The sequence below is a fragment of the Oncorhynchus mykiss genome, chromosome 7 (assembly GCF_057628025.1).
Source record: "Oncorhynchus mykiss isolate SJ-2025 chromosome 7, ASM5762802v1, whole genome shotgun sequence".
Classification (NCBI taxonomy): domain Eukaryota; kingdom Metazoa; phylum Chordata; class Actinopteri; order Salmoniformes; family Salmonidae; genus Oncorhynchus; species Oncorhynchus mykiss.
The window spans coordinates 65,679,784-65,700,520 of record NC_143028.1 but is presented as its reverse complement, the minus strand read 5'-3'; the positions used below and the strand labels follow the sequence as shown (position 1 = coordinate 65,700,520).

General features: G+C 44.5%; 1 protein-coding gene across 8 annotated transcripts; it reads right to left on the bottom strand.

Annotated features, from left to right (window-relative positions):
- Positions 1 to 89: 89 nt before the first annotated feature.
- LOC110528407 (msx2-interacting protein) lies at positions 90 to 20,556 on the bottom strand. 8 transcript variants are annotated; one of them, XM_021610453.3, is made up of 15 exons: positions 19,881 to 20,556; positions 17,959 to 18,279; positions 14,786 to 15,274; positions 14,353 to 14,513; positions 13,860 to 14,060; positions 13,547 to 13,710; positions 13,295 to 13,420; positions 13,039 to 13,152; positions 12,822 to 12,935; positions 12,634 to 12,734; positions 4,914 to 12,507; positions 4,706 to 4,789; positions 4,266 to 4,460; positions 2,100 to 2,258; positions 90 to 1,361 (listed from the first exon to the last, which is right to left on the bottom strand). In XM_021610453.3, exons 1-15 carry the CDS (start codon positions 19,964 to 19,966, stop codon positions 1,230 to 1,232), a joined length of 10,041 nt encoding a protein of 3,346 aa, XP_021466128.3. In that variant the 5' UTR covers positions 19,967 to 20,556; the 3' UTR covers positions 90 to 1,229. The 8 variants fall into 8 exon arrangements, with proteins under 8 accessions (XP_021466128.3, XP_021466129.3, XP_090097870.1 ...); XM_021610454.3 differs by having other exon boundaries at positions 13,547 to 13,698; positions 14,353 to 14,516; positions 19,881 to 20,361; XM_090241744.1 differs by having other exon boundaries at positions 13,547 to 13,698; positions 19,881 to 20,361.
- Positions 20,557 to 20,737: the final 181 nt, after the last annotated feature.

Sequence of the window (20,737 nt, the reverse complement as noted above, 5' to 3'; positions counted from 1 at the left end):
CTGTTAGGAATGCAGAAGTAGACTTCTACTGAACTGCAACAGAATATACATCCCCAGCATAAAAAAATAATGTTAGTAGAAAACTCAGATTATATTTACACAATGTTCAAATATTTATTTCAAACAGACAGCATCTCAAAGAGAAACAAGAAAAAAAAACATCCAGATGAAAGAGCTCATGACTGTTTTAGTTTTCTGGATTAATTTTTTATTTGAGTAACAAAATGTGAAGTGCCCTCAGCAAACTCCACACAAGTATTCCAACCTGCTGTGTCACAAGTATTTACACCACAAAGGGGTTTCCCTCAGTCCTTCCTTACACCCCCAATTAATTCATCCTTGTATACATCCTTGTATTTCCATGGAAGTCTCTTGGTGTCAAGTTGTCCCAAGTTCTAGTTTGTCAGTTTTAAATATTTAAAATATTTACAGAGTCCAGTATTCCAAAAACTCTTAAATCCCACTGTTGGTCGTATAATGCGGAAACAGATGGAAGGGAACAGCCTTGTCTTGTTTAAGTAGAGAAATGGAACAGAGCTGGTGGAATCAAAAGGGGTTTGTTAGGCTGATACAGTCCTCTCTACAAGATCTCAGTGCATCCCAAATGGCACCCTATCCCCATATGGTGCATTACTTTTGACCAGGGCCCAAAGTAGTGCACCATATAAGAAATAGGATGCCATTTGAGACGTGCCCTAAAAGTTTTTGAAAGTTCCTTCTTCCTCTATGGGAAAGGCTGAACAATGAAATTTGTTTGTACATAATCACTGTACTTAAAAACACACGTTGAAATGTCTATTTTTGCCATTGTTTAATGGCTTCCATGATCCTTTCTTATGAAGATTTTTTTTTAAAAGAACAAAAATCATTAAAATGATGAAGAATAAAAGGCCACCCACGAAGTCACTCATTCTTCTTATTCATCAAACATCAAAATGTTTTCTTCAAAGTAACTCCCTACGTAAAAATAAAACTCCCCAATAAATACAAATACAGCAGAGATATAGGGTTCTGGTGTAGTCCATCCCTGAGCTCGCTCTTTTGAGAAGGACAAAAATACCAGACAGGTGTGAAAAAAAAAAGTTTGAATAGCACGTTATTCCCAAATGTTCCCAGTGTCTCCAGGAGCAAAGATCCTGCCATTCCTCTTGTTTCCTGAGGCTCAACTTGGTGTACATCCACTAATAAGAAGATGTGGTTCCTTTTCCCCGCTGGAGGGGGGTGGGTTGTTACACAGAGGTGATGACAATCATGAGGTGAGGGGAGATATTGGAGATCCGGTTGAGGAGGTCAGGGGCTAGCCGGGATAAGTGGCTCTCTGAAAACTCACATGGTGGGAATATCTGCAACACATAGGCAGGCTGGAGAAGAGAGATAAAAATGGATCAGTTGAAAGACTATGCGATCTAAAGACATGCTCCAAAATGTAAAACATAACATTTAATTTGTACAGTGGGGCAAAAAAGTATTGAGTCAGCCACCAGTTGTGCAAGTTCTCCCACTTAAAAAGATGTGTAATTTATCATAGGTACACTTCAACTATGACAGACAAAATGAGAAAATAAATCCAGAAAATCACATTGTAGGATTTTTAATGAATTTATTTGCAAATTATTGTGGAAAATAAGTATTTGGTCAATAACAAGTTTATCTCAATACTTTGTTATATACCCTTTGTTGGCAATGACAGAGGTCAAACGTTTTCTGTAAGTCTTCACAAGGTTTTCACACACTGTTGCAGGTATTTTGGCCCATTCCTCCATGCAGATCTCCTCTAGAGCAGTGATGTTTTGGGGCTGTTGCTGGGCAACACGGACTTTCAACTCCCTCCAAAGATTTTCTATGGGGTTGTGATCTGGAGACTGGCTAGGCCACTCCAGGACCTTGATTTTTCTCATTTTGTCTGTCATAGTTGAAGTGTACCTATGATGAAAATTACAGGCCTCTCATCTTTTTAAGTGGGAGAACTTGCACAATTGGTGGCTGACTAAATACTTTTTTGCCCCACTGTATGTAAATGTAAAGTTATCAAAAACCAGCAGTAGCTGAATGTTTGCAAAAACAGACAGACATCTACAGTAACAAGCAGAGAGACTCACCTGATTGGAGCCTGGGTTGGGGACATTGATGATGCCTGCAGCCAGCTTGGCCTGCAAGTAGTTTATGAAAGCGGTCCTTAGGGCCTGGGTCTGATTCAGGACATCGTCCTGGTCCCGTCCACAAGGCAGAGCTAGCAGGAGACAGAACTCACTCTCCCCCTGCAGGAAACAGGGAAAAAAACACATTAAAACAGACACGTGATGTACATGAACTTGAGAATTTCTTCCTTAAAATTGAATTGGTCGCATTCACTACCAAAAGTAAGTGGACACCTGCTCGTCGAACAGCTCATTCCAAAATCATGGGCATTAATGTGGAGATGGTCCCCCCTTTGCTTCTATAACAGCCTCCACTCTTCAGGGAAGGCGTTTCCACTGTTGGAACATTGCTGCGGGGACTTGCTTCCATTCAGACAAGAGCATTAGTGAGGTCAGGCACTGGGGTGTTGGGCAATTAGGCTTGGCTTGCAGTCAGCATTCCAATTCATCCCAAAAGGTGTTTGATGGGGTTGATGTCAGGTCTCTGTGCATGCCAGTCAAGTTCTTCCACATCGATCTCAAACTATTTCTGTATGTACCTCACTTTGTGCACAGGGGCAATGTCAAACTGACCAGGAAACAGCCTTCCCCAAACTGTTGCCACAAAGTTAGACGCACAGAATCATCTAGAATGTCACTATGTCAGTTGGATGGGTCAAGTCCGGGCTCTGGACATTCCCGAGACTTGTCCCAAAGGCACTCCTTTTTGACTTGAGTGATCCTAGTGATCGCGCGTTATGAATTTGGATTACTGGGCTAAACGCGCAAACAAAAAGGAAGTATTTGGACATAAATGATGGACATTATCGAACAAAACAAACATTGTGGAACTGGGATTCCTGGGAGTGCACTCTGATGAAGATCATCAAAGGTAAGTGAATATTTATAATGCTATTTCTGACTTCTGTTGACTACACAACATGGCTGATATCTGTTTGGGTTGTTTTGGTCTCTGAGCGCTGTACTCAGATTATTGCATGCTGTGCTTTTTCGGGTAAAGCTTTTTTGAAATCTGACACAGCGGTTGCATTAAGGAGAAGTGTATCTATAATTCCGTGCATAATACTTGTATATTTTATCAATGTTTATTATGAGTATTTCTGTAAATTGATGTAAAACTCTGCAAAATCACTGGATGTTTTGGAACTACTGAACATAACGCACCAATGTAAACAGATTTTTTTATATAAATATGAATTTTATCGAACAAAACATACATGAATTGTGTAACATGAAGTCCTATGAGTGTCATCTGATGAAGATCAAAGGTTAGTGATTCATTTCTCTCTATTTCTGCTTTTTGTGACTCCTCTCTTTGGCTGGAAAAATGGCTTTTTTTCTGTGACTTGGCTCTGACCTAACATAATCGTTTGGTTTGCTTTCGTCCTAAAGCCTTTTTGAAATCGGACAATGTGGTGGGATTAACAAGAAGAGTATCTTAAAAATGGTGTAAAATACTTGTATGTTTGAGGAATTTTAATTATGGGATTTCTGTTGTTTTGAATTTGGTGCCTTGCACAGTCACTGGCTGTTGTCCTGTTAGCGGGATCTCAGCCCAAAGAGGTTTTAAGCATGAAACATACATCTCTGCCTTATTTTTCCCAGGAGAGTTTTTTATTCCTGTCTGTGCAATGTACTGAGAACCCAGCTGGCTATATGGACAGGGACAGTATATCCGGAGAGAGCCACGATTCCGTAAATCAGAGTGTTACTTTATGTCCAGGGACTGAACATTAGCAAGTAATATACTTGGAAGCGGTATGAACAAATGCTCCATCCAATTCAGGAATGTTAGTGCCGCTCTAATATCCAAAAGTTTTTTTTGGCTGTATGTAATAGTGCAAAGGACGTTCTGAGCTAATAATGTGAGAAATAACACAAAAAAAATTACACTAAAGTTGCTTATGAGCCATGAACAAGGTGACCATATCTATCGGCGCCATCTCGCCAGTCCTTAATGATTGGACCATTACTTTAGTTACTGAGTGACTAGTTTAGTGACTAGGTTAGTGAAAAGTGCTCCTCATCAAGTAGCATCCACTCACTTGCTGTTTGCATCCACTTACACTGGGCCAAGTTAACACAATTTAGGATGGACTCATCCTCATGATAGGGAAAATAACTTACCGTCATTCTTCTAGCCACACCATCCAGTTGTGATGCCTCAAGTCTCATTCTCTGGACGATCCGAAGCAGCGCTCCTCCCTCTGGTAAGGGCAGCGATCGTAGAGCCAATGCTTTGTTGCCACAGACAAAATGCAACTGGACAGCAGCTTGGTCATTCTTCAGTGCTAGCAGCCCTTGCCACACTATCGGGTACTTCTGCTCAAACAGAAAATAAAACAGTGATGCAAAATGCTATTTATTTGTAAATATTTAAAATAATATAAAAACAAAAAAAAAATGTGAATAGTCTACCTACACTACACTTTGTCCTGACCACTTTGCCCAAAGCTCTTGCCCATACCTCTCTGATCCTGTTCAGTTGTCGTTCTGGTTTTACACTGGTTTTACTGTCTCTAATTCGCTGTCTGTTCCCCATTTCCATAAATCCTTAAGTGACTCACCGTGAGCAGCTGCACCATGTTGACAGGTTGGTGTCCAACTTGTTTCACCTTGCCATCAGCTTGTGACTGGCTGGGGTCTGTACCCTGAGGCCCAGAAGAGTGATTTTAGTATAAACAAGTTGTTTTTCCAAACATGATTCAAGACACTACCCCATGATCATTATAAAATTGTGCAGAGATACAGTACACTGAATAGTGTTTAACTCACTAAGGCAGAAGTGATGTTGATAGGTGCCTGGTTGACCCCAAAAGAAGTCTCTGGGATCTGGGAATGGACGGCCCGGGTGTTGCTGTACATTCCTGGATACTCTGAGAAGGAAGCTCCGGTCCCTGATGGCAGCAACTGCACCCTTTGTGGGGACGCCATGGCGGCCATAGATGGCCGAATCCCCATCATCCCATCCTTCAGAGGAGAGTGTGGGCTCTTGACCTCTTGTGGCTTTGTGCCATCCTTCTCAGAAACACCTTTAGTCAGCAGATGTGCCCTGGGGGACAGGGACGATGTGATATTGGTAGATGTCGAAGAGGGTGGGACAGTCTCTTGGATGTGTCCCTGGTGTGGTTCTGAGGCAGAGCGCTCTCCCTGCGGGTGGTGCATGAGCACACGCATGTCCCTGGGTGACATGTACGGGTCCAGCTGTAGCCCGCTACGTAGAGCTCCGCGGGGATCCACCTGCATAGTCTCTGGTTTCAGCTGGGTGGCAGATGGTCTCCCTGTGGCCTGATGGAAGCGTCTGGCATCCTCTTGCTCTCCCTCGTGGCTCCTTACATTCCCAGGGTTAACCTTGAGGACCATGTCTCTGCCTACCGCCTGGGGCGAGGTGGGACGTTGCTGGAGAGGACCAGACCAGGGAGAGGCAAGAGGGTCTCCATGCATTCCGAAACTCATCACAGAGAGGGGTGGTGTGTTCACCCTGACCTCTCCTTGGACAAGGTGCCCCATGGGGATTGCTTGGGAGACACGATGGGGTGACATCCTGCCAATGCCACTGTGAGCACTGTGAGGTTGCATGATAACAGACTGCTCAGGGTGGTGGACACTGGTGACATACTGCTGCATGGCGGGAAGGCCAGAGGGCAGCATCCCAGGGAGGCCTTTCGGAGAGGAGCCGCCAATGGGAGAGGACACTTTAGTGAACGGAGAGTGTGGGTGGCCTGACTTTCGAGGTGAACGGGGCTCCTGTTTGACCCCACTGAGATGTGATGGAGTTCTGTCAGTGGCCGAGCCGGAAACAAAGCCTACGTGGTTGCCAGCCGGAGAGGGCAAGTGGGGGCTCATTGCAGGACTTATGGCAGAGTTCCAAGATGGTTTACCCCCATCAGCAGTCATAGCATCAGCCCCATCCACTTTTTTTGGATGCTTCAATAACATTGTGAACTCTGGATGATGGTAACCCATCACTTGTGGACTACTAACCGTCTGCTGGAGCCTCTTCACAACTCCTTGAGGCCCTGATGGGTAGGGAGATTCTAACTTATCCATACCAGTGTTTTCTTGTTTAATAGCGGACACAGGTTGTTGCGTCTTAGGATGCCCATGGTCTGTCTGTATTTGAGGACACTTTGGAGTGTTTGACTGGGAGTGGGTATACATCTCCTGTTTTATTTGGGGCATGGACACAAGCTGCTGAGATTCCATGTCAACTGCAGTAGCTGGTGGGATCTGGCTGATTTTGGCACTTATCCTCTGTGGTCCCTCCTTGATCTGCCCTGAGTGACTCAGCACCACCACTCCCTCTGAGGTATTCACCCTTAGACCTGGGATAGAGCCCGTACCCAGACCGGAGCTCTCAACCAAGTACCTCCCAGCACTTCCACCCTCCTCACCAACTGATGGTCCATGGTACAAACCACTGTCCCTGTCCTCCATGCTGGGCGGCCTGTATGCCTGCTTGGGAAGTGGCATGTCCACACAGGGATTTCTGTCAACCGACATATTAACTTTCTCCATGTCGGGTGGATTGCAAACACGACTGATAACAGAAGTGGCAGTGGAGGCGATAACAGAAATCACAGACTTCGACTCAGGGGATGGTAGTGAGGCTGGGGGCCGGACTACAGGCTGAGCTGGATGAGATGGCAGCCTGTTGTCATTTAGAGAGGCCTTACTAGGTACAACAACCATTGGAGTATTACTATCAGAAGGGTGTGGAGGATCCCTAAGGGACGAGGTGCCCAGATTGGAAGGAACAGTACTACTGCATGGGACTGGGAGTGAAACATTTTTGTGCTTCATGAGAATCCTACGCAAGTCACTGATGTTGTGATCAGTCTCCATGTGCTCAGTGTCAAGGGGAAGTCCTGGGTTCTCTACGGGAGCTGCTGATGCTCTAGGAGAGGAAGGGACAACTGCATCCTTGGACTGGTTGAGCCAATCTGGTGGGGAAACTGGGATCCTGCTTGGCTGTGTGGTTCTGATGTTTGGCCGGGTTGGGGGTGGAGAAAGTGAGGGTGAGATGCACTCCGGTGGTGGTGGTTGTGTATGAGGCTTGGTGAGAGTGGGACTTTTGGTTGTGGGGCAGACAGGTTTCAGATGTTTAGGTGGAGGTTGCTCTGCAGGGGCTGGAGGCAACTTTGATTCTTTAGGCATGTCTGTAGTCTTGGGAGCCAAATGCACCGTTTCAGGCTTCCAAGAGGTGGCTGTAATGACACCAGCAACTGTAGATGAGGGAATACTTTCTGGAACAGGCTGTTCGTTAGAGGGTGTGCTGTCTGATGTGATAACAGAGGTGTTCTCCGGTTCTGATGAACTTTCTTTTACAACATCCTTTTTGTTAGACTTTTGGCTCTTAGACCGCTTCTGTGTTTTAGCTCTGCCCTTAGCACCTTTCCTGGGTGTGGTTGGGAAAAAGGACTCCCCCTGAACAGGAGATATGTTAGTCACAGGTTCAGCTCGCTTGGTCGGCTGGATGAAGGTTGGAATCTCTAGATCTGAATCCACAACAGCACTATTTACCGGTTCTTGAGGCAGAGGGACGGCTATATCCTCACCCATAATGGAATCAATCGCAGCAGCAAGTTCATACTCACTAGCAGGATTGGCTGGTTTGTCTTCCTCAGTCTCAATTTTTAATTCTGCAGGTGGTTGGGCAGGTGGAGTGGGTGGCTCAGCTGGGAGGGTTGGGTCTGTCAGTTTAGCAATGTTCTCCACAGCTTGCTCCAGCTCCTGTTCCTGTTGTAGCAAAGTTTTAGGATCTATTGGAGGCTTATTCTCTGTCGTCACCCCATCTTTATCCTCGTTGCTACAACTCACATCTTGTCCTGGACTAGACTCTAATAATAATGGGTCATTAGTAGGTTCGCCTGGTTTAGTCTTTTTAGAAGAATCATCCTGATTTCCGGGTTCTTCATCCCCCATTTGAAGTAAATCTTTCACCTCAGTGACATTTAGTCTGATCTTGAGGTTCTTGAGGACAGGAGATTTTGGAATCCGTGTCAAGCGTGGGGCTTTTCCTCTCCCACTCTTCTCCAAAACAGGCTGTTCTTCCATGACTGGAGGTTCAGTCTCTTTCTCACCTAATTTAGTTCCACTGGCTTTCTCGTCAATAGGGTCAATTTTCTGCCTGTCTTGATCTCTTGATTTCTCTGTTCCTAGTCGTTGCTTGACATTCTCCTCTTTTTTTGTCACAACTGGCACCACATAATCTTCTTTACATGAGACAGTGGAATCTGGCATGGCCAAATTGTCCTCCTCTGTAAAATCTATCGGTTGAGCAACATCTTCAGGGGGCTCAGTTTTTCCCCCCTTCCTACTGGATCCAGTCACTGTGGGCGTGGGTAACTGACTTGCCAACACTTTATGACCATGAGGAGAATGTCTGCCTTTTGACACTTTTGAGATTCTTTCACTACTCTCTGATTCATTGGAGTCCGTATCCTTGGTCTCCATTTTTGATCTATCCCCTTTAGCTGTTAACATGTCCTCTCCTTTTTGACGATTCTTAGGAGGACGTCCCCGCCTTGAGGTGATAGGTACAAGTGAATCCTGTTCTAATGGTTGCTGAGGGGCTGCTTCTTTGTCTTTGTCTCCACCTCGCTTTCGTGCAGAACGTGGTGACTCAGTTACATCCTTTCCAGCCCCCTTAGTGGCATCTTCCTCAACTGGGGTGGCATATACAGATTTCACATTTCTACGCCTTGCTCTTCCAACATATATACTTTGCTCTGTGCCATGCTCGGGGTCTGCACCATGTATGGGAGACTTGCCTGTGGATTTGGAATCCAAGCTTCCCTTCAAAGACTCCGCTCTAGGGGATGATGCACGCTTTGTGCGTTCACTCTTGCGTGTAAGTGGTTTCTCTGAACTATTTGCTGAAACCAAAGGTGTCAGTGGGACTTGAGTAGGAGACTTACTCTTTTTGTTCTTAGACTTCTGTGGTGAAATTGACTCATCCCTGGTTTCATTATCAACAAGCACCTGTATCTGATTAAGATCAAGTTTCTTTTCCACCTCTGTATGAGTGTCTGTATCTTCAGTGTTGGCATCCTCTTTTGACATCTCATCAACAAGGTTAGGTGGTGTGGAACTTTTCAATTCAGGTGGTAATTCAGGAGGTGCCAGCTCAAGCTCAGAACGACTCAATAACGTTTTATGAATATGGCAATCACTGTTGGAAGACTGCTCAGGGGTCAATGTTTTAATATCCTGAGCTATATCTTTAGATTTCTCTTCACTAGGGAATCTTTTAACTTTTCTCACCAAACGAATGGGCTCGGGGGCTACTAAATTAACAGAAGCAGGGGGAGACATCGAACGGGGAGACATTTGCAGGAGGGGAGGGAGCTGTTCATTTTTTATGTTTTCTTCTTTAGTCAAAGGTTCTAGAGCAGCTGGCTCTAGGGATGGAGTAAACATGACACGTGTTTCCACTGGTGGAGACATCTCTTTGGGTGGAAGGAGTGGAGATATCTGCTTGGGTGGAGACATCTGCTTGGGTGGAAGGGGTGGAGACACCTGCTTGGGTCGAGACATCTCCTTGGGCATAAGTGGGGGCTGGGAAATCATGTCCTCAGCTGGGCTAATAGGTTTAATCTCTGAATCCATGACAAGTTCTGAGGTTTTAGGTAACTGCAGAGGTTGCTGTTCTGCCTCAGGTGACTTCTCCACCCTATTGTCATCTATGGAATCTGCCTTTTTCACATCTGGTAGCGGTTGGTCTTTCTGCTGTTGAAGCCGTGTGAACTCCAAAAAGCGGCTATGGAAGAGGACAACTGGTTCTGTGTCAGGCTGCCCGTCTGTCAGGCCTTGCTGACCAGTTTGCTGACCCTGACTCTGCTCAGGGTCCTCATGTTTTCGCTCAAGGTGCTGAAGACGTCTTGAGTCCTGCTCAAATATCGAGCTGTGAAGGAAACGTGAGGCAAACAGTTCCCTGCGTTCATGTTCCTCTGGCTTGGGCTTGGGCTCTTCCTTCCGGTCATCTAGTTTGTCTTCAGACCCACTACTGCGAATTTTCTTCTTCTTCATGTACCAAGAGGGTGTAGGTCGAGGTGCTGACTCAACCTTTTCAGTATCTTTCCTACTGCGTAAACCAGCAAAGTGTGAATCATAGTCCAAGAAAGACCAGTTGTCCTCCCTAGAGGAGGACAGAGACTTTGCTCGCTCTAGCAGGGCCTTGGTATCTGGTGTGATGGTTTGGTCAAGTGCAAAGGAGTAGAACTTCATCCTTTCCAAGGTGGCAAGCTTAGGGTCTGAAAATCTGTCCACTCTCTGCCTGTCAGACAAAGGTACCGAAGTGGAGGGCATAGGAGAGTGTGGTTTGTTCTCTCTATCCTCCTCAGAATCGGATCGTACTTCCCCAGGCTCCAAATCATGCACAATTCCGTACTCCAAACGCTTGCGATGGTGTGGATTTTTTGCAATGCCTCTTGAGAAGTTTAAGTCAGGTAAAAAATCTTGCTTGACTCTGCTTTCCCAACGTTTTTCCCGCTCTTCCTCACTAATTTGTAAAGGAGTGTTTGACTTGGACATTTGCATTGTATGTGTCCTTTTGACTGCCAGCTCCAGGTCTGGGTGGCTTTTATCCTCAGTTTTAACCTCCCTGAGGTGTGACGATACCGCAAAGTCCTCTTCAGCATGATGAGAAAAGTGTTGCAAGCCTGGAGATGCAGTGTTGTTCCACTCGGGATCTTCAGCACGACGAGAGAAGTGTTGCAAGCCTGGAGATGCAGTGTTGTTCCACTCAGGATCTTCACTCTTTTGCCGGAAGCTCCTGTAGACACGGTCCCCCCTCTTGGCACTAATATCTGCATCAAATTGCTCTAGTTTCTTGAGTTTATGAGATGGGAAATTATCTGTGACATCTTGAGGTGGCTTGCCCACTTCATGTACCAGACTGCGGTGTTCAAGATCCTCCCTTTCTAAGTCTTGTGGACTTCCTGGTTTTTCTTGTTTGTCTGGCTCTTGGAGCTGTTGGTGAAGTCTCCTCTGCTCCATCTGTTTGCGGTAACTCTGGGAGAGGTCAATATCCAGAGGCTCTTCCTTGACACCCTTGTCATTGTCCTGTGCACCATATTTGAACGGGCTTGGTGGATCTTGATCTCTTGCATTATCCTGATCCATGTTCCCCTCGTGGGAGAACCTTCTAGACATGCTGTGGCGTTTTGAGTCTATAGGGTCCATGCTCCCCTCGGGCAGCGCTTCCTGTCCTCTCATTACAGGATCCTGACTACCAGGAAACACCAGCCTCTCCGTTTTGGATCTTGAATCCCTCCGCTGTGAGTCTTTTTGTTGAGCCTTATTGTCGCCATCCATCTCTTTTGAAAAGGCAGTGCTTGCTCCAAAGTCTGGGGGTTGACTCCCATCCTCCAGCCTTCTCCTCTTCTGCCGAATGGTCCTCCCACTGGCATCTCCAAAGCGCCTCTTTCTCGCAGCCAGCCGATCAGAATCCAGTGATGGATCTTTCCCATCATTTCCTGTGTCAGACTTTTGGTGTTTCTTGGACCGTGTTTTAACATCCTTGTCTGCGATTTCACCTTTCCCTGACTCAAGTCTCTCACTTTTTACAGGCTCATGGCGAGAGGTTGACGCTGTCGGATCTGAAGGAGGGTCATTGTCACCTTTATATATCTGTCTCTCAAGGCTGTCTTGGTCCGACACCTTTCCCCTTCCAGAGCCTCCATCCAGGCTGGGATCTAGCTTGGTCTCAGATGGTGGGATGCCGGGAGATTGCACCTTTCCTTTCCTTGATTTACTCTTCTCCCCCTTTTCTTTGTCACCTTTCTCCTTTCGCCTTCCCCGCTTGCTTTTCTCAGCCCCAGCTCCACGCTCAGGTTCAACCAAGTGGGCGTCTTTTTCCAACCTCTCACTCTTAGAGCTGGCTCCATGTTCCAATGGAGGAGCCTTGTCAGCCTTGTCAAAGCGTGGTGGTGAGAGTGAGCTGCAACTACCACTTCGCTCAGAGGACTGGCTGTAGACCTGCCGCTCTGGGTCTCTGGGAGCACGCTCAGATGGTGAAGGGGAGGCAGAAGGGGTGATCGGGCGCCGTGGATGAGACGGGCTCCACCTGACTCGGTCTGCCTCAAAGCGCTCCCGCTCCCTTTCTCGCTCCCTCTGGATGTATGTGTACTTCCGAATGTCCTGCTCAAAAGGATCTCGATAATCCCTGAACTCCCGAGGGTCCTCATGATAGCGTGGGTCAAAGTGTTCTCCCTGGTAATGCTCCAACTCCGAATACCGCTCACGGCTGCGGGCGGGGTAGTCTCTGTGAGGGTCTTCGGGGTAAATGGTGCCAGGGGTGCGTACATTCTCAAAGTAAGCTCTTTCTGCTGAGAACTCATGGTATGGAGGTCTTGGTCGTTCCTCCCTGTAAAGCAGGGGGTTGTGGAATAGGAGGGGGGGAAAAATGAAGTGAGAACCAATAAGTACACCAGAAAACAAGTAATTCAAAGTATTCCCTCCATTCATCTCATATCACAAATGTGAACCTTACCTTCTTTCAGTTGGAATTTCATAGAAGTCTCTAATGTCTTGCCCAGAGGCTTGCATAGAGCGATAAAAAGCCATCTGACTCTCTTGGCTGGCAAAATCCACCTGCAAATAAACAAATTAGCTCCCTTCATCTGATTTACTGTTAAAATGTCAGTCACTGATTGATTAATGAAACATATTTATTCATACTTTTATTTTGTTGCCTCCAATCTTCCAGCCTTTGGTCTCCCTGACAGCTGCCTGTGCAAAATCTGTGTTGTTATACAAGATGAGAGCCATCCCCTTCAACCTGTCAAATACCACCTAAAGGAAGAAAAGCAGAAATCTTGTTGAGAACAACTTCTCTAATATAGTATCAAAAATGTCAGGGATTCCAAGAACATTGGGGAGGGAAAAAAGGGTAGACCTTGACTACATGTCCATAGCGGCAGAAGTGGCGTGTGAGATATTGCTCTGTGATGTTGGAAGCCAAACCGTCCAGCCAAACACATGTTGTGGGCATACTCTTTCCAAAACCCAGCTGGAAAGGAGACCGAAAACACAGGATGTAAAAACATTGACAATAATAATTGCAGAGGGTAGTTCTGTATCACTGAACTCAATTCCTTTTGTACCAACATGGATAACTAGAGGTAAGGGCAATATAGATTTATGAATAATACCTTGAGCCGGTTGCTCCCTAAATACTCTCCATCCATTTTCTTTATAGCTTTGCAGACACTGGCAATATCAGAATACTGCACAAAGGCGTACTGAGGAATACCATTGACTTTTTTAATGTCAATATCCTGTATGAGGGATGACAAAATGAATAAATATTTAAAAGAAAACAGGCAATTCTCTGGCATTTTTTTTTATTTTTTAGAAGAGATATTTAACTTGCACAACCCATCAGTGTGCAGTAACATACATACCACAATCTCTCCAAAGCGCTGGAAGATATCAAGGAGCTGTTGGTAACTGGTGGTCTTCTCCAAGTTGCCGATAAACAGGGTCCTTGTGGCCTTGGGGTGGAATTCATCAATCCGTCCATCTAATGGCCTGAATTCATTCTCGCTCTCAGTTTCTGAGGGAAAGACTTCTATTACAATCACTAAACAAGACAATAGAAGTACACTCAACAGTATGTGAATGACCGCTCATTACAACTCCATTAGGATTTAAGGCCCAAGCTCAAATAATGAAAGAATTACAGATGTTACATTACAACACTAAAAAGTTTCATACCAGGGCCGTTCCAGACAGAAACCTCGATCATCATGCCGAAAAAAAGCTTTCCTTTGGAGACGTTGAGGGCTTTCTCTTGGTCTTCCTGCTGCCTGAAGAACACCAGACCATATCGGTCCTCTGAAGCCCCGTGGATCTGCACAGATGTCACTTTCCCATGTTTCTTGAACTCATGGAACAGTCCATCTTTCAAACTTGTGTCTGGAAGGGGAAATGGACAGTGAATTGATGCTTGATATGGGTCATACAGCTGCATCTTGAGGGACAAAATAAAATGTTAGGTCAAGGTGGAGAATGGGGGGGGGGGTGCTTTGATTAGCTACCTCTACAGCTGAACATGTAGACACGAAATGGCAGAGGATTACAATATTTATTGGTGACCCCCTTCATAATGTCATGGTGCCCAGCAAAGTGTAACCAGAATGTCAAGGTGCACAGCAAAGTCCAGACAGACTGCATGTTTATGAGTATGCTGCTAGGTATTGGTACTTACCTGTGGAACGCACTGGTAGGTTCTGCACCCTGATGCCAAAGCTTCTGCGTGGCTCATCACCTTCCATCACCATGGAACAGGGCTGAGAGGGAGGTGCATGTGTAGCAGAGGACTGAACAGAGCGTGCACGAGACCCTTCACTTGAACTGCTGTTTGAATCGCTGCTGCCAAACGGACAAATGTGAGGAAAGAGAGGGGGTAATGTTCAGAGGGTCTTCAGCTAACTTGACTAAATAAAAGGGTACATTTGTATGCATCTCAAGTCAGCGATATTCTCTCCATAATCCTAGAGTCAAGCAGGATATTTTACAACTGGATAAGTGGAATATGTTCCCTTATCTTGCTACATTCTCTACAACATAGGCTAATTGACTGATGTGTGCTCCATCCATACAAACAATAACATTCACACCATCACAAAAGCACATCCTACCTGCCACTGCCAGTGCTGCTGGTGCTGCTGACAGAATCAGAGCTAGAGGACCTACTGCAGGACCTAGAGCACGGACCTCTTTCAGGGGAGAGGGGGGCTCTTTTGGGGGAATGGGGGGCTTTGGGTGTTTGTCCCGTGGTCCTTTGCGGGGAGGGGTGTCGAGACTGTGAGGAATGAGATGATCGACTGCGGCGGTGATGGTAAGTCCTGTCAACACGACGTCCCCTTTCATCTCGATAGGGGTCACGGCGTGCAGCACTAGACAAGGTGAAGGGATCTCCTCGGATCCTGGACTCAAAATGAGGCTCTGGGGTTTCAAAGCTCCCCCCCATTGCACTGCTACTTCCAGGGCCAGGGCTAACTCCAGCTGCAAACATGGTGCGATCACGGTAATAGTCTGCGTTGTAGTGGCGCTGTCTATCAAAAGTGCCAGTGCGCTCATGGTGTCCATAGGGGCTGTGATCATATGCACGCTCCCGAGTCTCTGAGCTGGTGGAAGACACAGGCAAAGGATGGATGGATAGGGGAGAGAGAGAGTAGATATAGAGAGGGCGAGTGTTAGTGTGACTCCAAAAATACAGATTAGTTCCAACACACAATGAAGTTTAAAATAGGCAGTGCACTGTTAAAATGTCAACTTAAATACACACAAACAGGGACCCCGCTGAGCACGGGTCTATGAAGATACAGGCCAATCATTTGCGATTCCAGTAGAAGCAATAGAATATACGAGGGGCATTTGGTCAATTCAAACTTATGTCATTTCAAACTACGCATTTCTCTAGTATAGGCTACTTATCGTAATGAACGACACCAGCAAAATTCCTGCGATAACTGATTGGTGTCGATAACTTTTTATTTATCGTCCCAGCTCTAGCATAGAGTAAGGTAACCCTTGGATAGGTTTAGTTTCATAAGGGCCATGCTTGAGACTCAAAAATGCATGAACACACATTGTGAGAATTTCTTTGTTGGCCAAACGTAACACAACCACATCTGTGAAACTATTGAACTCCATTGTTTGCATTTATTCTAATTATCTAGAAGCTGTGTCATATCACATTTGTCAGAGTGAGCAAGTGAGTTCCTACTGAGATCAAAAACAATTTCTGAATTAAGTAAGAACAGTGGGTCTTGGCAGTTGAGGGAAATCCTGGTGGACCTGCTAGATCTTAACTAGTCTATATTAAGCCACCTAGTAACTAAGAGAAAAAGCAAGAAAGGGAGGGAGAGAGAGACAGAAAAAGTGACAGAAAAGAAAAAGGGAGCAAGGAAGAGAAAGAAAAACAAGCCCTCTGGCCCAAGCAGCTGCATATTTTCTCTCTAAAAGCTCTAACAATTAGTGCAGGAGACGAGGAAAAGAGACGCAGTGGGCAGGACAATACCAACCTTTTCCAAAAGCAGTAACCGAACCTATAATCCCAAATACAATCTAGGTCGTCAGAATTGTGTGAGCCGGAATAAAAAGCAAAAAATCATTTGGATAAAAAAAAAAAAAAAAAAACTTGAGCAAAAAGGTTATTTTGTCTTCATGTGTATAGAGTCTGATGTTCGAGTAGAACACTGGGTAGGGTAGGCATCTTAGGTATAATCCACCATCTCTTAATCTCTTCGTTTGATGTAAAAAGAAAGAAAACAACCAAAGAAATATTTTTTTTTTATGACAACGATTGATACAGGTTTAATTTGAAAAAAACAAAACATGAGTCACACTTAAGGGCATAGCGGTGCATTTCAAAAGTGACACTAGAGACAGGATAGACTGAAAACATATCCAACTTGCTAGAAAAAAAAGGAACAAGTCTGAGTTGTCTGCATATTACTGTCCAAAATAGAGATCTGTATTATTCCTCTTCAAAACTAGCAATCCAGTTTGCATACCCTCCAGTAAAAAAACAAACAGCATCTTCTCTCGCCATAATGCACGGAATAATCCTAGTCCACTGCAACGTAATTAATTCCTTAAAATAGCACTATTACATATCCCAAGGGGAAAATAGACAGTCTACTCCCATCACTGTGTAGATGACATCTTCAGGCTTCATTCAGTTTTCTTTGAAAATGCAGACGTTTCTGTTCTTTGTTAGTAACCCCAAATACTGATGCTGAGAGGATATACAGCTAAATCCACACTGAAGCAGAGTAATCCAACAAAAGAAGTGCGGTTACACCTGTGTACATCCTATACCCAACATCCTTACACCCAATGTGGGGGTTACTTCCATGAGGCAGGTACATCCATAACGCATGTCTTCAGTTGTCTTCATGGCCATCTCTCTGAAAAATATTCCAATGGAATTTCGTGATAGGTGTTCCTGTTACTCCTCAGTTTCTCTTTAGTTACTTTTGATATAAACTCCATACTAAATTACAATTATACCCTGTAAAATGTAAATTCCCTTGTCTGAAAATGATCAACTAGCTGTGAATGATGTATTGATGGGGCCCTGTGATGACAACTAGCCAACTTACATCCTTACGATGGCAACTTACATCCCTTGGTCCATGATGTTATTTAAATCCAGACGAGTAGCAGATATCCTTGGTTTGGAGACTTCCAGAAAAATTCTCTCTGCCCAGCAGTAGAAAGGTGGTGAGGAAAAACCAACAATCCTCCCTGTCTTCTCTGATGAATAGTCCATAGGTGAATAAACCTGCCTGAATATAATTCTCAAGAAAATATAGGGGTATTTAATCCATCCAGGCACCGATTTACTTCCAAAGAACGACGATCCCAGGTAAATCGCGGTTAGAATCCATGGTTTGTAAAATAAAAATATCCGAAAACTCACCAGGATAAAATCCAACAAATGTGATATATCCAAACTCACCAGGATATTCCCCACAAGTGTAATATCCAACGTGAAAGCAGGATACGTCTCACATAAATCCAAAATTTTGAATAATACCTCATACATCCATACCTCTTTAATGACCAATAGATTAGCATAAACAATTAACTTCGATCCAGCAAAAAAAGGCCAGGTCTGTGCGGATGGTAAAGGGATTGTTCCCTAGGTTACCTTTATGTAAAACTAAGGAATCTATTGCCCTTGATTTATTAATAACCCAACAATGAAATTATGTTATTGCGGGATAAAATATATATATATATATATATTTACTGACACCACGATCCCCCAGTACTTCAGAGGGAGACTATGTCCACTTACCAGTCTCTTATCCGTTCATACCGCCCCTCTCTGGTGTGGAGGGACACTGGGGGGCCAAACACTGGACCCACTGCCCCCCTAGAGAATCCTGAAACATCCCGCCCGTGACTGCTCGAAGGGGGGTTGTCATCAAGGCCCCGAACAGCACTAGGGACAGACCCAGGTTCGTTGTAGTCAGTGCGCAGGTCTCTGTCCCCCATCTTGTTGACAGCATTGTGTGCCTTCTGTGCACTTTTGATATCCACAAAATCCACAAAGGCTGCCACGCCGCCCTCCGACCCTCGCTTCCGCAGGACCTTGACGCTCTCGACACGTCCATAGCTGAGGAGCAAGAACAAAGAGAGAAAATATGTCACACTATTGAGAGACTATGTACGCGTCCATTCAGACTTATGATATGCACAATAATATAATAGCTAGCCTAGTAGCTAGATTTTTAAACAGCAAAGAAAGCACAGGAGCCTGATTTTGCCTGGCAGCCAATTAGTCAAATTAGCATTAAAGGGAAAATCCACATACATATATATATATACATATATGTGTATGTATGTATGTGTGATATTAAACTTTCAAGAAGCAGATGTGGCCAGTGTCACTTTACTTCTTTAAAGTACAATATCTTGAAAACTTGACTGCGAACATGCAAAGCATTGGGACTCTATCAACAGTGGACTAAGAAAAAAACCCACCAAACAATACTTTTGAGTGGACTTTCCCTTTAAAAATGGAGGCCCAAGCATTTTGGCGCCTTTGTGTAGTGAACTTAAAAAAAAGAAAATGACTTTTCTCAAGTTAAAGTGGTTATATTCCTTTACTAAATCATCTTACATTGAATATGAGGGTCAGTGGAACCTGTGGATTACAATTATACTTTAATAGGAATCTATTATTAGTGTGAAAATAGGGTGTTCTGCTGTTATTTTGAAGTCATTGAAAAAATGCCAAGAACTCAAATGTTGGTTCTTCAATAGTTGCACACTTTCACTGAAACACTAGATCCATGTGTTGGTGTACAGTGCTCATGTTCACTGAATCTGGCATTTAGCTGAAAGCCAGGTCAAAGAACCTAACGTTAGGCTCAAAGTAGTTGATTACGATGTAAATAGTTTCAAATAATGTATCATAACCGCAAGAAAGTAGCTACCTCCTTGCCACTTTAAAGCATTAGAATATTGAGGGATCCAATAACGTTACCTGGCACACGTTTACGGATCGAGGAGAGACTGATGATTATGGTAGCCACTTTTCGGACCATATGAACCGCTAAACATTGCAGTTAAGGCGTGATGAATTATGCAGTGAACGAGCGATAGAATCAAGAAGCCCATATGTTACACGAGGGCTTTCATCGTGATAGCACGTTGATTAACTCGCCGCCAGGCAATCAAACCCGATATCGTCCGCTAGGTAATTATGGCAGCTAACGAAGCTAGCAGTAGGAACGTGGAGAAACCATGCATTTAGCGATAAAGTTAGATGACTTTGCATTATTCAGTAATCCGACCAATGATTAACACATAGCCCCTACTAAACATAACTAGTATATGTGTTACCACATCCTTCAATAATACAATTTGCTACCTAACTAGTATGTTAGCTATATTTCTGCTAGCTTGCTGAACTAGTTACCAAGGCATTAACTGATGTAGCTAGCGACGTCGTTAACGTATATCAAGTGAGCAAACGACAAAATGGTAGCTAGTTAGCTGACAAGCTAGCATTCAGTGGCATTTCAGCTTGCTGGATTCCAATAAATTGTGAAATTCTGGTATGTTGTGTGTTTGTTAAAAATATCACGGGGGAAAAAATCTTAAACAACAGAGACCATTTGGTGTTGTATCTTGAAGATGGCTAACGTTAGCTAGCTCAGATAGCTAGCTATTGGACACAGAGCGCGCTGCCTCTCCTCTTGCGTAACTTACCGTTTAAAATGTTCGACAATTTTCTCCTCTCGAACATGTTCGGGTAAATTTCCCACCCAAAGGTGCCTGGTTTCCCGAACCATCATGTACGTTACTTTCCCCCTTCATACACATATGCTCTAGCAAGTTTTGATCTCCGCCGGTCGGGAAGTCCGCCTTACAAAATGAACGACGAGTGATTCCGTGTAATTTTTTTTATCTTGGCCTAGTAAGCTCGGTTCCAATACCTCCGAATGTGTGTGTGTTCTTCCCTGTGACGACGGCTTCGTTTCTCATGATTTGCGCGCTCCCGAGATCATGCGACAGCAATTCGAGAGCAATTTTCCGTGCTTTTTACATTTTATAATAATGTAGCAGTCCTTTGACTTTGCATTATAAAACACATCTATGCAGCATCAGGGGTTGTAATTAATCGATAAGTCATCCTGACTTCGTTACTATGTTGCCTGAGGATGATCTGTGATTATATGCTCCCCAAAATGGCTTATTCCAAGGCAATCCTGTGCTGACAAGGTATGGCACGATCTTTTGCCTGCAGTGAATTGACAGGATAAGCGTAATTCTTCCCAAAACAAAGAGCCTTTATTTGTATAATTGCTTTGTGAATATTCTATTTAAATGGAGGTTGGTTAAGCAAGTAATCTTTGTAGGTCTAAATCATGGAGGTTTTAATGACACCTCTACTGTGTGTGCTCTGATATTGCATAGCACACCATGTCCACCCCTATCATTGTTTATGTTCTCAGAACTATACAGCCCCTGGGTTTATTCCCCTTGCGTAGATCCTGTTTTCCTTACATATGCCTATAATTTATTTCATTATTGAATTAGCATGTGTGTTGTGTTCCCTTGAGGAA

What these genes read in the sequence shown, in the direction of transcription:
- LOC110528407 (XM_021610452.3), bottom strand. Translation starts at nt 19,966, where the DNA reads ATGATGGTTCGGGAAACCAGGCACCTTTGGGTGGGAAATTTACCCGAA. An exon ending in GCTATGGACATGTAGTCAAG is followed by an intron (nt 12,936 to 13,038) that starts GTCTACCCTTTT and finishes TTCTTCCTTTAG; the next exon opens with GTGGTATTTGACAGGTTGAA. An exon ending in TTGGAGGCAACAAAATAAAA is followed by an intron (nt 12,735 to 12,821) that starts GTATGAATAAAT and finishes GTTTATTTGCAG; the next exon opens with GTGGATTTTGCCAGCCAAGA.